Source organism: Chinchilla lanigera, unplaced genomic scaffold, assembly GCF_000276665.1.
Source record: "Chinchilla lanigera isolate Chin_1 unplaced genomic scaffold, ChiLan1.0 scaffold00034, whole genome shotgun sequence".
In the NCBI taxonomy this organism is placed as follows: Eukaryota; Metazoa; Chordata; class Mammalia; order Rodentia; family Chinchillidae; genus Chinchilla; species Chinchilla lanigera.
Genome location: NW_004955435.1, coordinates 13,028,510 through 13,041,708, shown reverse-complemented (window position 1 = coordinate 13,041,708; position 13,199 = coordinate 13,028,510). Strand labels below are relative to the sequence as shown.

General features: G+C 58.6%; 1 protein-coding gene across 4 annotated transcripts; it reads right to left on the bottom strand.

Annotated features, from left to right (window-relative positions):
* Positions 1-736: 736 nt before the first annotated feature.
* Ampd2 (adenosine monophosphate deaminase 2) lies at positions 737-12,332 on the bottom strand. Of its 4 annotated transcripts, none has more exons than XM_013516433.1 (18): positions 11,875-12,332; positions 7,014-7,144; positions 6,676-6,806; positions 6,261-6,329; positions 6,062-6,170; positions 5,582-5,768; positions 5,284-5,425; positions 5,087-5,176; positions 4,674-4,803; positions 4,325-4,519; positions 4,116-4,247; positions 3,794-3,957; positions 3,405-3,531; positions 3,152-3,315; positions 2,721-2,841; positions 2,242-2,415; positions 1,951-2,061; positions 737-1,819 (listed from the first exon to the last, which is right to left on the bottom strand). In XM_013516433.1, exons 1-18 carry the CDS (start codon positions 11,882-11,884, stop codon positions 1,610-1,612), a joined length of 2,397 nt encoding a protein of 798 aa, XP_013371887.1. In that variant the 5' UTR covers positions 11,885-12,332; the 3' UTR covers positions 737-1,609. The 4 variants fall into 4 exon arrangements, with proteins under 4 accessions (XP_013371887.1, XP_005388942.2, XP_013371889.1 ...); XM_005388885.2 differs by lacking the exon at positions 11,875-12,332 and adding an exon at positions 10,908-11,845; XM_013516435.1 differs by lacking the exons at positions 7,014-7,144; positions 11,875-12,332 and adding an exon at positions 10,908-11,846.
* Between the last annotated feature and the right edge of the window lie 867 nt (positions 12,333-13,199).

Below are 13,199 nucleotides of genomic sequence, written 5' to 3'. Positions count from 1 at the left end.
TAAGGGAGGGAAAGAAGCTTCCTCTCCCCACCCACTTCTCTCTTTTCACTCTTGTTCTTTTTGCTGTTTTCTGCTGCCATGAACGGTTGCCCTCTGCCATGGGCCACTCTGCCTTGGAGCCAGGCGAGTATGAACTAAAACCTCCACAAATTGTGAGCTACATAAACCTTTCCTTCCTTAATTCTGGGTGTCGGGTATTTTGTCTCAGCAATGAGAAGAGTAACCAAGACATGGAGCTGCTTAAGTCTGGATTCAAATGGCACAGGCTTGCTCCAGCCTCTTGCAATACCACCTGCCCAGGTACCTGCACCATACCTTCCACCTCTGAGCTGGAATCCCTGAGGTTAGGATCCAGAAAGAGCATCTTAAATAAGCTCCCTAGAAGATCCTAATGCCTCAGGTCTGCATGGGAAGTGCTTATGTTCACATCCACCAGGCTGTCCTAAGAGGCTGGAAGTGCACAGGAAGTACAAGGTGGAAAAGAAGCTGCCCTCCCAGCTGGTGTGACAGGACTGTACCACCGACCCAGGGCCAGGTGTCCCCCTCCAAGCTGGCAAGCTGGCTGGGTGTGGTAGTATCTCTTCTCCCCTCTAGCTCGCTCTGTGCATCCAAGTGCATGAAATACATCACCTGAGCCCCAGCTGCTCCCCTCGTAATGTGCTGTACTGAATCCAGAGTGCCAGGCGCCCAACCTCGGGAACCTCCATGGCTCTCCCTACCCCAACAGAGACCCCTGTTCATTACTTAAATAATCTTTATTTCTCATGCACTAGGAAAATGGGTCATATGAAATGCTACTTTTCATAGCAAAGGCCTCAGTGCAGAATACAACATGGGGGCCAGCTGGGGTCCAAGTCCAGTCAAAGGTTTGGGGACCTGAAAGGGGATATCACCCCCAGAGCTACAGGCAGATCCAGCACCCTCCAGCTGCAGTGGCCCCAGACACAGCACAGCGTGCTGCCCCCTCCCACAGGAGCTCAGGGACCCGACCCAGAGGAGAAGCACATGGACCTGGACAAGGACACAGAAGGTTGCTGGGCAGTGACTAGGCAGAGGCAGTGGTCCAGCACCTCGGAGGCCCAAATCCAGCCCCTCAGGCTAGGCAGCCCAGGGCCAGGAGCAAACCCAGTGCAGAGCTGCTCCAGAGCCTCGAGGGCCCAGTGCCGACAGCAGCAGCACACAAGGCCCCCCTCAGCCACATAAACAAGACAGGGATCAAACTGCAGCTCCAGCCAAAGCTCAGATGTGCCCAGGCGGGACCCGAGAGGCCAAAGGGGCCGGCCCCTCACAACCGCTCAAGCCTCTGTGGACACTGGAGACACCCACAGGACAGCCAGGCTTCTGAGGATCCTGGGACAGGGCCGTCAGCAAAGCCAGCCCTTAAATCCTGGTTGTCCACCAGGTACCACCTGAACCAAAACCATGATGAGGCAGATTCCCCAGGAGCTACTTTCACTGAGGTGGCCCAGGGACAGGACACAGTCAAAGACATGCAGGATAGAAACAAAGAGACATGCAGAGAACACACAGGGACGGGAGGGGTCTGAGAAGAAAATGTCATCAAGGTTGTCTCGGTGCTGAGACGGGGTCGGCAGCGCATGGGCCGGGCTCACTGAGGCCCTGGGCTTGTGGCTATGCCTGCTTCCTCGGGAATGGTTTCTAGCATCTCGCTCTGGACGGCCTGCGTGATGAGCGCCAGCTCCTGGCACAGGGTCTCGTGACGGTAGCCCACGCGGATATCTGGCACATTGGTGCGGCGGATGTCGTTGCCCTCAGGCCCCTCCTTAGTGTAGTTGGGTCCCAGCCAGTGGCTCTTTACCTGCAGGGGTACGGATAACAGGCGCAGCTACAGCCAGCTTCTAACTATTCCCAGGAATAAAGCGAGGACCCCAAATACAGAGGCAAGAAGTAGTGAGGCGATGCCAAGGCCCACACGGGCAGGTATGGTACCTTGTGGGAAAAGCCGCTCATGAGCACACTGTTGCGGGCCAGTTCACACATGTCGCAGGAACTGAGTTTCCATACTTGGGTAGCAATGCTGTACTCCTCCATCAGTGGCTCCTGGAGGGGCCAGCCAGGTTGTCTCAGACAGCAGTACCTGGCCCTGAAGCCTCTCCCTCCCTGCCTCCCCTGTGAGATTTGCCACTTAGCCGCTGCAGTCCACCAGTTGCGGGCAGCACCTGCCCAGAGAGATACCCATGTCACAGGTCGGGGCACACTGGCTGCCTGCCAGCCTCTGACCTTGGTGAAGTGGAACTGCAGAGGATCATCAGTGGACAGCGAGACCATGAGGCCACGGGAGAGGTACTCAGGTAGTGGGTTTCGGTGGTAGCTGAGGAAGAGGCTATTGTTGCTGAGCGGGGACATGGCGATGCCGATCTGGGCCAGGTAATACAGGTACTGCAGCACTGGGGCCTGGGTAGGCAAGAGGGAAGAAGGGCCCGTCAGGTAGCCTCGAGGCTGGAGGAGGCATGCTGGTACTGGGGGTCTAAGCCACAGGAGTAGGCAGCGGGTGCGGAAGGGCCTGGTGTGAGGATGGTGACTTACAGCCAGAACCAAGCTAGAGCCCCAGTGGCGCGCTGGGGCCAGTATTAGTTATATTGGGAAGGAGGAATGCCATTTGGGGGTGGGTGAGGAGGAAGATGAGCTGCTGAGGGGCCTGGATGGTTCAAAGGAAGGTGAACAACTGTGAGGGAGGAGGCTGGCGTGCAGACCCTGACCTTACGCAGAAGCAGCCCGTGGGAGATGTTCTCGGCCAGCATGAAGGCTGACACCAGATGGTGGATGGGCCCAGCCTCCCCGCAGTGTGGCCTCAGCACAAACGTGTGGAAGCCCCTCTGCCTGGGGGAGGCATGAAGACAGGGTCAGCTCTAGAGCCTGAGCTCACCTGGGCTCATATGCCCCCACCCCAGCACACACATGCCCTCTGGCCAGAGACCATGTGGGCCTGGGAAAGGAAGGCAGTGGTAGATTTCTAGCTGGGAGGGGTAAGGATGGAGTCTGAGGGCAGAGAAAGAGCCTACCCAGTGAGGGACAGGGTAACAGTTGGGTCAGGGGCTCTGGTGGCCCCAGGCCAGGGCACACAGAATGAGGTCTTCTAGGTGAAAGACCTAACAGCAAGTCGAGGCTCAGCACCAGGTGGGGCAGGCACCTGCGCAGGTGGTTCAATGTGGCCATGTTAGCAAAGGTATAGTACAGGTAGTAGGCGTAGGGTGGGTTGTCCTCCTCCACCCAAGCCTCTGGAAGGGGGCTCTCCAGGTTGAAGACATGGTTCTCTGGCTTCGACTCATCATCCACGCTGTCAAAACCATCCACCTGGCACGGGAGCCCAAAGTCAGCCCTAGAGCAGCGGCTGGGCCTGAGCTCGGCAATCCTACCCACACCCAGCCCACGCTGCTGCTCACGTGCTCCAGAAAAAGGTGCAGCTCTGGGTGGCTGGCAGGGTACACAGTAGCCTCAAACAGTGGTAGGAAGATGTTCTCCAGCATCTCTTGGAAGTTGGCCAACTGGCCCTTGGTGCGGTACACATCGCTACAGGCAAGACAGCACATAGGCACGTGCAGGTCAGAGCCACTGAGAAAAGGCCCTGCAGGCCAAAAAGGGTCAGCACCGGCCTCAGAGCCCAGAAGCATGATTGAAGCCCACTGGGAAAGAAGGGGCAGCAGGGTGGACCAGCTGGACAAATTGTGGGTGAGCCCCTCCTTGCACTCAGAGGGCTGGGTTGGGCCAGGGGAGGTTCGACCATCCCTCGAATCTGGCCCTCGTGTCTCCTCCCGCTCCGAGGGACACTCACAAGAGGCGGGGCACCTGCACGAGCCAGCGCACATTGGGAGAGTGCACTCGGTGCATCACGGCCCAGCGCGCCAGCTTGTCCCACTCATCCCTCGAGCGCCCGTAGATGGACAGCCGCAGCTCTGCATTCTGGTATTTGCTCTCCTCCAGGTCTGACATCACCTCCTAAAACCACGCGTGGAGCAGCTGATGCCCAGGCTCCCCTCCTGACCCTCTGTGCACCCACCATACATGCCCAGGCAGACCTCTTGAGGTTCTCCCTCCCTGCACCTCAGCAGTCCCCTTCCAGGCTCCCTGCTCAGCAGGGGAGGGCTGCTCCATACCTTGATGATGTGAGCAAAGTACTTCCCAGAAACCCTGTTGTCCGTCTTGATGAAGATCTCCCGGAGGACAGACTCCCCAATAGGGTTGTATTTGGCATTGAACTTGTCAAAGCGGTGGAAGGTGTTCCTGTCCTGGGGAAGATAGGCAGCCCAGGTCACCCTTGAACTCTGCAATGACCCAGGCTCTCACCCATGACCTGGGGACAGACCGCATGCACATCAAGTGTGTCCACACTCAAGTCATAGGCAGTGAGATTCATGCTCTCGAAGACCTCCCGCAGGGTCTGCTCTCGGCCCTGCTCCACGTGCACAATCTCCTCCAGGTGTCGCTTCATTGCCCGCTTGATGAAGCGCAGCAGATGCTTCTGGTTCATGCAGGATGAAGCGTGGATATGTGTGTCCACCTGAGATGGAACAGAGGGCTGCTGGATCCACTGAAGGTCAGAATACCCAGGGTAAGTACAGGGGGCTGGGAGAAGGCTCTCCACACTGGACACTGAAGGGAGAGGCTGGGCAGAGGTGCAGGGCCAGGACACAGAGCTACGGGTAAAGGTCTACCTTACGGATGTTGTAAAAGTCTCGGTGCGGCACTTTCTTCTGGGCAGCTAGCTCTTTCATCTCATTGAGCAACACGTGCATCTGGAACTTTGAGCTCAAGTACTGCAGCCGGCGGTAGCAGAACGACTTTCTGGGCCGAAGGAAGGAAGCGAACAAGGCAGGGACTCAGGCCCTGAAGGAAGCATCTGGGGAGGGCCCAGGGAACAGAGCCAAGGGAAGAGGCAGGAGGGTGCAGGATGGAGGCTGCCAAGGCAGCAGATTGAGGAAAGGTCTAGGGCCCAGTAACCAGGGAGGGGCAGGAGAACAGGTTACAAGTTACAGGTATCCGGGGCTGGGCAGGGCAGGGCTGGGCTGGGAACAGGGCTAGGGCTGGGGAATCTGGGCTGGGGAGTGCGCTGCATGGGTAAACTCACATGGGGCCATTGATAATCAGAGCCATCAGCACATTGACGTCAGCTACAAATTCCTGTAGGTCAGGATACGGCAGCTCCACCTCTGAGCAACTGCCATAGAGGAGGCTGGGTGAGGCAAACAAGCTGCATCTACAGCCCCTCCCAAGCCAATGCGTCCTCTCACATGGCATCCCCCAGCACACACCACACCCCCTTACTGCTCATCAGGTTCCCTGCGAGTGTAGACGTGCACCACACCGCGCACCATACGCAGACCCAAGCCCAGGTCCCCAGGCATGGTGCTTGGCTCACAATGCTCATATGGGTGCTGCTCCAAGGCAGGGGGGTGCACCGGGGCATCTGCAAGGCACAGAAAGTGGAGTCAGGCCAGCTGGTGCCCAGCCCAGAGGCCCAAGGAGAGCAAGAGACACCAAAGAGGCAGGCAGAGCAGAGAAGCCTGTGTCCCAAGCTCAGAAGCCCAGAGCACATGGAAGAGGGCACGCATGGGGGCCCCACCAGCAGACACAGGAGTGTCAGGGCTCTGCTCGTAGGTCCGTGTCTCCAGGGGCTTCTCAGCCAGCTGCTGCAGGTAGCGGCGAGTGGTGGGGCAAAAACTCTGCAGCGACAGGGCCATGTACTTCTCTCGGATGAAAAGCGCCCGCACCACACTCTTGGCTGCATCCAGCAGGTCTGTGAATGGCACCTGGAGATGAGGATACATGGTCACTCTCCTCAGTCTCTGACCCAAACTCAGACTCATGCTCACCTCCCTGTGGCCTTCCTAGACCTCACACTGCCCCCACATCCTGCGGGATTTGACTCTAAGAACACTCAGCCCACTCTGGTCTCAGGGTATCAAGTAGCTCCGAGCCAAACCTTCTCCCCAGCCACTGGGAAGAGAAAATCCCTCTGGAGGCCCCAGCACAGGCTCCCCAGACTAGGGGAGCCCATTAGGACACCAGGACGTGGAAGCCCAACGCCCCACCCCACACTTACCCCACACTTCTCTTCTCCAGAGATGGTGACCCGCTGAAATTCCCGCTCCAGCATATCACGGTCCCGTAAGCCGCGGTCACCCTGCCCTTCACCCTGCTCCTTGTAGAGCCTACAAGGGAGGACGGCAAGGAAGGGTTGGAGCCTTTTGCAAGGCAGACCCCAGCTCCACATCTCATGCATGCCCCTCTGCCCTCCTCACTGTAGGTCAGAGTCACTGTCCGTCTTCAGGAAATCTTGCTTGGCCCGAAGCAGGATGTCTGGCTCCAGCCTAGAGGCAACAGGGAGGGGCAGGAGGTCAGCCAAGGCACAAGCTCTCAAGTCCTGGTACTGTGCTAGGTGGTGTGGGCACGTTGCCACTTGTGGTCCTCACAGGCAGGGCTAGAGGACCCTGTGCTGCTCTCACCTCACTCCAGGGATGGAGTTACATAGCATATTCTACCCCAGTGAACAGAAGACAGAACCAAACCCTGCGGCCTGGCTCCAAGCCTGCACTCTGTACTACCTCCTGGGTGGAACACAAAGGGGAAGAGGTATGGGAAAGGGACCAGAAGGACACAGGGAAGGCTACACAGTCGCCTCAGCCGCCCTCCCTGCAGGATCTGTGCAGGGCTCACTTGACATCCTGGCTGATCTGTCGCTCCAGCCGCTGCCTCCGCTCCTCCAGCTGCTCGATGGGGCTCTCCTCCGGGAACTCATATGGGGCACTGCGGAGCTCGCTCTCTGCCAGTGAGCGGCTGAACAGCTCCTGGTGGGAAGGAAGGAAGGAAGATGAGGAGCCTGAGGCTTTCCCACCCCTGCAGAGCCTGGGCATGGGTTTGGGTAGCAGGAGCCAGAGTTCCTGGGACAGGCTAAGGATCTGGGGCAGCCAAGCGTGAGGGGAGAGGGGGCTGAGGTGGAGGGTCATGGGCGCAGAGCAGGGTGTGGGACAGGGGTGTGGGACACCAGGTGATACCTCGGCGATCTCCTTGCACTTGCCATCCATAGACGTGCGCAGGTCGAGCGGGAAGTGCTTGAGGCAGGGGGCGGGGCCCGGCAGGGATCGGGCAGGCTGCAGCGGAGGGGCCCCCAGACCACCCCGAGCCTCTGCAGAGACAGTGATACCAGGATCAAGGGGTGAAGGGGCAGGGCCTGGAACCCCCGGAAGCCATGGGCTCCTGCCTGCCCCAGACCAGCCCCCAAAGAAGGCCAGGGGCTGGACAGTGGGTAGTCCCTGCACAGAGCCCAGGAGTGCTCCTACATGTGGCTCCCAAAGGACCTCATCCTCACATCTAGCACAGGGACCCTTCTCCACCCCAGGCTCCTTCAGGTGCTGTGTCTGCCCCTGGAACAAGCAGATGTATGCACTCCACAATAAGAACCGAAGATCCAGAAGAGGGCCCACTCGCCCAGGTCCTGAGAGCCTGCACCTGACTACCTCCCAGCAGCAGGTGCACGTGGGAGCAGGTGGCCCCACCAGGGACCCCCAGCCCCAGCTTCCAGAGCAGCTAATTCACGATCAGACCTGCCTCTGGAGTAGCCTGCTATCCCAAACCTGCCCAGCACAGAGGAAGCTACTCAGCTCTGGCTTGGGAAACCAGTCCTTAAGGAGGGCTAGGTCCTGGCTGGCGAGGAATCCAGCCTCCTCCCCGGAGGCCTGCCCTCTCCCTAGGACCCCAGAGCTGCCAAGATGTGGCCTGGCCCCAGCTTGCCCCTCCCACTGCTGGCTGCCCCTCCAAAGGGCACTGCTACAAACAGTCTGTGCCACTCAGAGGCCCCAGGATCTGGGCCAGAGGCCCCATGAAGGGGCCTGGGGAGGAGAGAATCAGAAGCCAGAGGTCTTTCTCTACCAAGGGCAAAACTCTTCATACGCACCACCAGGAGGCCGACACTAACGGCCTCCATGCTGATTGCCTATTACTGCTGAACTCCCAGCCTTCCCAGGAGGACTCTCCCTAGGCAGGCTCAGCAGCCTCAGCCACCCCAGCAGAAAGCTCTCTCCACAATCTGGCTGTCTCAGCCAGCTTTGGAGGATGCTTCCCACCTGCATCCTCTTTTCCCCTCTCCACCTGGCTTAGGCTAAGAATTAGAGGCTCTGCCCTGGTAGCAGGCCTTAAGGTCTCTCTGCTCATTTCCCAGTGCTCTAGGTCTGGACAAAGGGTAGAGGGAGCTGCCTGCCCCAGACCCAGGACCCATGCTCCAGCTCACCTTGGTCCCTGGCTGGACCCCACCTGCAGAGTATAGTCTACTCAGTCAGCAGCCCTGTGCCCCTTACCCGCCTGTTTACCTAGTGAAGCTGCAGCCAGTCCCCCAGGACAGCTTAGGGGCTGGCACGGGCTGTACCAAGTGCAAATGCAAGCAGGGGGAACCCTGAGATGGCCACAAACAGGGGGCTGGGGGAGTTCAAGGGAATCCAGAAATCCAGAGAAGGAGCAGCAAAGTTGCGAGACAGAGGAACTCCAGAACTAAAGAGGGCCTTTACATTTACAGAAAGCCAAGCCAGACACAGGGCTCCCAATGGAGAGATGCAAAGCAGGCTGATATGGCCAGGGCAAGCTGTCAGGGAGGGCCCAACCGTCCTTAAAACCACTACTCTAGGGGATAGGGAATGGGCAGGGCCTGGCTGGTCAAAGGGTAGGAAGGAAGAAAGGGAGGGGGAAGAGTCCTCCTATCAGAACCCAGCCTCCCAAGGCCAGCTTCTCCTGCCCACCCTGTCCTCTGGGCCCTGATTATGGGGGACAGGACCCTTGCTAGAGGAAGCTGGCCAGAAACTGGGTAAATGGCCCAGTATGGGTAGGGGACAGTTATTGAGGCTTCATGGCCCTAGACCTCCAACCCTATTCCAAGCCCATCATCTGGCAGAGACAAGTTGTCTAGAAGGAGAGCTGTGGGAGATGGGACTAGCATTTGCAGGCCTGGAGGCTGAGCCCACACACCAGCATGTCTTTACCTCTGGGTACAGGCTATAAACGGATGAGAAGTGGCCCCTGTCCTGCCTAGCAGCATTCCCGACAACTCACACACACACAAAAAATGCTCTGCACATGTTCTGCAAAGCCCCAGGCTCTGCGCCCAGATGTCCGTGACTACAAGCCCCGGGGACCCACAAAATACTTCCCACAGAGAACCCCACTCATTGAGGAGACAGGAGGCTCTTGGGCTCAGCACAGGACTAAGACAGCTGAACAAGGCAGGTCAGTGAGAGAACAGGACTTCGCAGGGGCAAAGATGAGATGATGCCATTTCTTACTTGCATATGGGTAGATTCAGAGGATGAAGAAGAGATGGGCTCCTGCCCTCCTCCCCCCAGGGTGTAAGGTCTTTGCTAGCCCAAGAACCCTGAGCCTACTCATCTCCTCCACAGAGAGGGCCCCAGACCATCTCCAGTCCCCTCCAGGAGAGGCAGACCACAGGTCTCCAGGGCTGGCATGTGTCAGCTCAGCAGGAAGGCCCCACCCTGAAGCCCCCTCCTCCCAGTGTGTCCTGGGGCCTCCACAGCAATGCTGGAGTGCGCAAGGCGGGTTCCAGCACCCAGAGCCACCCCAGCCCCATCAGGAGACTGCAGAGGATTCATGGGGGGTTCATAGATGACAAACAGGAGGAACCTCCATGACTCCCAAACCCAGGCCTAGAAGACTCAGTGCCTGCTAGCCCCATCTCCCAGGACGTGTGCCCCAGGCTCTCAGCCACAGCGCTAACCTACACACCCACACTCACACTGGGAGCCAATCAAAAGCCTCAGAGGGCTATTCTGCAGCCATTCCACCAACTCCAAGATTCTGGCCACTTCATTCAGTGCCAGTACTGCCTCAGTAGGCAGGGTAGTCCCCAAGGCTTTGACCCACAATATCAGGTACTCGCACCTTCTGACCACCCAGGAGTCTCTGGTTCAGCAATGGGGCAAATGGCTCAGAGCTACCCGCAAGCAGGCACCTGCTAGATGGTGCAGACTTGGGCACAGAAAACACAGACCCTAAGGACGGTACAGATCTCAGACCACACATCTCAATGATACAAGAAAATAGTGGAGGGAGATAGTCAGGTTATAGATATAGAAAGCTATGGGGGAGGGGGATAAACATAACCTAGCCACCAAAGTGGGGCTGGGTCTTTCCTTAGCCATAAGGCCTAGGGGCAGCAGATGCTGGCAAACACCCCTTGGAAAGCAGAGGCCCAGGCAGTCGACCCTCACTGGAAGGAGTACAGCCACACCATGCCACCAGGTCTAAACGGTGCAGAGATGTCCACAGAGTGGGAGCCGAACCAAAGGTGCACGGCACACAGCACTCAGGTCTGCCCAAGGACACCCCACTGTCCTAAGGAGGCTTACAACACAGGCTAGAAAAGAGCAAACAGTGGACAGTTAACACAGAAACGCCAGTTCTGAGATGTAGGCCAGCAATGGGTGGGGGCTCAGATGTCAGCGCCACAGTGAGGGGGTTTAGATCAGGGGTCTTGGCAAGAGGACTAGCCCCAAAAGGACAGCTTGCGCCTGGCTGAGAAAGGCAGAGGCACCAATCAGGGTGGCCGGTCTGCAGACCAGTCTGTCCCACACAGCCCCACTCCACTCACACACACTTCACGCAGTCTCAGCATATGTACACGCAGACACGTGTGCACACATACCTCCTGATGCACCCGCACCCACGCCCACTCCTGTTACAGAGGACAGCATCCCCGGGACACAGAAACCTCAGTAACTCCACCCCTTCTGCCTCCCCACACTGCCTCCTAGGCCAGCCATTCCCGTGGGGGGCGGGGGTGACTGCTGCTGAAAGGGTGCTGGAAAAGGGGGCCCTCTCTGAGGGGTCCACTAGCTTGAATAGGGGAGCACCGAACTGGGGCCTCCGGCCAGGAAGCACACACTCACCTGGAACCGCAGCGGAGGCCTGCAGGCTGGCCCGCTTCTTAAAGGGATATTTGGCTTTGGGCTTGCTGGGGCCAGATGGATATGATGCCATGGCTGAGGCCACGGCGACAGTGGAGGAGTCTGAGCGGCACCGGCTGGGGCCTGGCTCTGCCACATCCAACCCCTTCCTCCGCCCCGCCCCCAGCGGGAGTGACTGATGCAGGAAGCAGCGCCCCGCAGGCGGAAGAGGCCCTGGCCACGATTTCACATGTTGTCTAGGCAACCTCAGGGACTGGGGCCTCCATCCCTGCCCCTCATCCCTCCCCCCTACTTCCTCAGCCCCGGGAGTGACTTGACTGATAGTGGCTGCGTCTGAGGTCTTGGGGCTGAAGGCAGAGAAAACAAGATGAGGCAGCCACCAGCTCTGCACTGCGCCCCCGCCCCCCGCCCCTTCCAGGAGCCCTCACCAGGACGCCAAGGCAAAGAAGACAAAGTCCAGGGTAGCTGGTCCAGTCAGAAGGAAGTAATAATACACTGGATCCAGTACGAACTTCCCCGAGCTCAGAACCTATTCCTCTCCCGGCAGGGCACGTGTACGGGTGAAGACACGGCACCGCTGGGGCAGAGCCCCCTCTTTTCTTCTCCATCCCACCCCCAGCCCCCGGCCCCTGGGGTAACCCAGCTGTGGAAAGTAGACAGAACTGAGAATCCCCGGCCAGGAGGGAGGGACCTGTCTTGGTAAAATTCCACTGTCCAGCAGAAGCTGCCTCCAGAGAAAGTAAGGAGGCAGTGGCACGTCCCGGAAAAAACCCCAGCCTCTTCTACCTGTCCCATCTGGGCACCCAGGCTTGGCTTCCTCAGGCTTTTGCAGGAGCTGGCCGCCTTTCCTAAGTCCTACAGACTGTGCTGAGACCCCTGCCCTTTGGTCACCGGGCCACAGCACTTCTCCGGCAGCGACCCACCCCGCAACCCGCGCGTACACGCTTACCTGAAGCCATGCCTGAGTCCTGAGGGGCAGGAAAGCCGCGCACGAGGCTCTGCACCGCCGGGGAGCCCAGGTGGGGAGGGCGGGGGAGAGGATGGGGCCCGGAACGCGGCCAAGTGGCTCCAAGCGCCCCTGCCCCGGCACTGAGACGGGGGAGTAAGGCAGTTTTTTCAGAATTGCCAGCTGAGTGGAAGCGGAGCCTCGCCGCCTGCAGTCGACTGACTGGCTTCGCGAGACCCCGGAGTCCCGACCCCCACCCCGCACTCCAAAGGCGGCCAGGCCACGTGCTCCTCGGAGAACGGGACCCGGAACTCGTCTAAGCTTCTTGGAACACTCGCTGGATGTTCGGGATCCGACTCCCACGGCTGGACTCTGGGGGAGTTGCGCAACAGGTGTGACCCCACCAAAGCCCAGCCGGCACTGCGCCAGCCTCTGCGGCCCCGGGCGGGGTCCGGCCGTGGCCCCGCCCCCGCCGGCCGCGACCCCGCCCCCGGCCTTTTTCCTCTTTCCGGGCGCCACGTGGGCAGTCACCACGCCAAGGTTGGCCCGGGCCGGCTCTGGGTCTTGAGCAAGTTGTGTGCGTCAGCCTCCTCATCAGGAAGATGGCATGGGCTAATGATAGTTCCCCACTTAGAAGGGTTATTGTGAGGTTTAAACGTAACGCCCCTCTGCACCGCTCCTAGCGCAAAGGCAGGACCCCATGAGTAGCTGTTGTCTTGGTCCCAGGACTCACAGCGAGCGGAAGTCCTGCCCCTGCAATTCTCCATATTCTCACCTGTGTCATTGTTCTCTTCTGGCAGGCCCTGGTAGGCAGGGTGTGCTCGCTCATCTTCTGGTATGAGCATAAATGTTTAGCCAAGATGTCTGGGTTCAAATTCAGACTCCTCCGCTAGTTGCTGACACTGAACAAGGGACTTCTCTGTGCATGTTTCACCCATAAAACGAGTGTAGGCGTGCCCGCTTTACATGGCAGTGGTTAAATGGGTAAATGTAAGCGCTTAGAACTGTTTTCTGGCCTGTAGTTAGTACCTACTCACTGTTCATGTATTAGCATTGCTTTGGCCTAAGCCATGGATTATTATTGACAGCCTGTTGATTCACCTTGCAGCCTATAAAGAAGACAGCTGTTTGGAGGACTGCAGATTCACTAACCAACCAATATCCCCACTCCCAGGGGCCTGAGAATCCTGAAAGGGATGCCGCGGAGGGAAGTCCCTTCACTGGATGTAATTAAGTGTATGAGCAGCAACTGGTCTTTTCTCTGTTCTCTCCCTTGCCCTTTGTCCCCACAACGTTGTTCTAACGCTGTTTGTCCAGCTCCTCCCAGT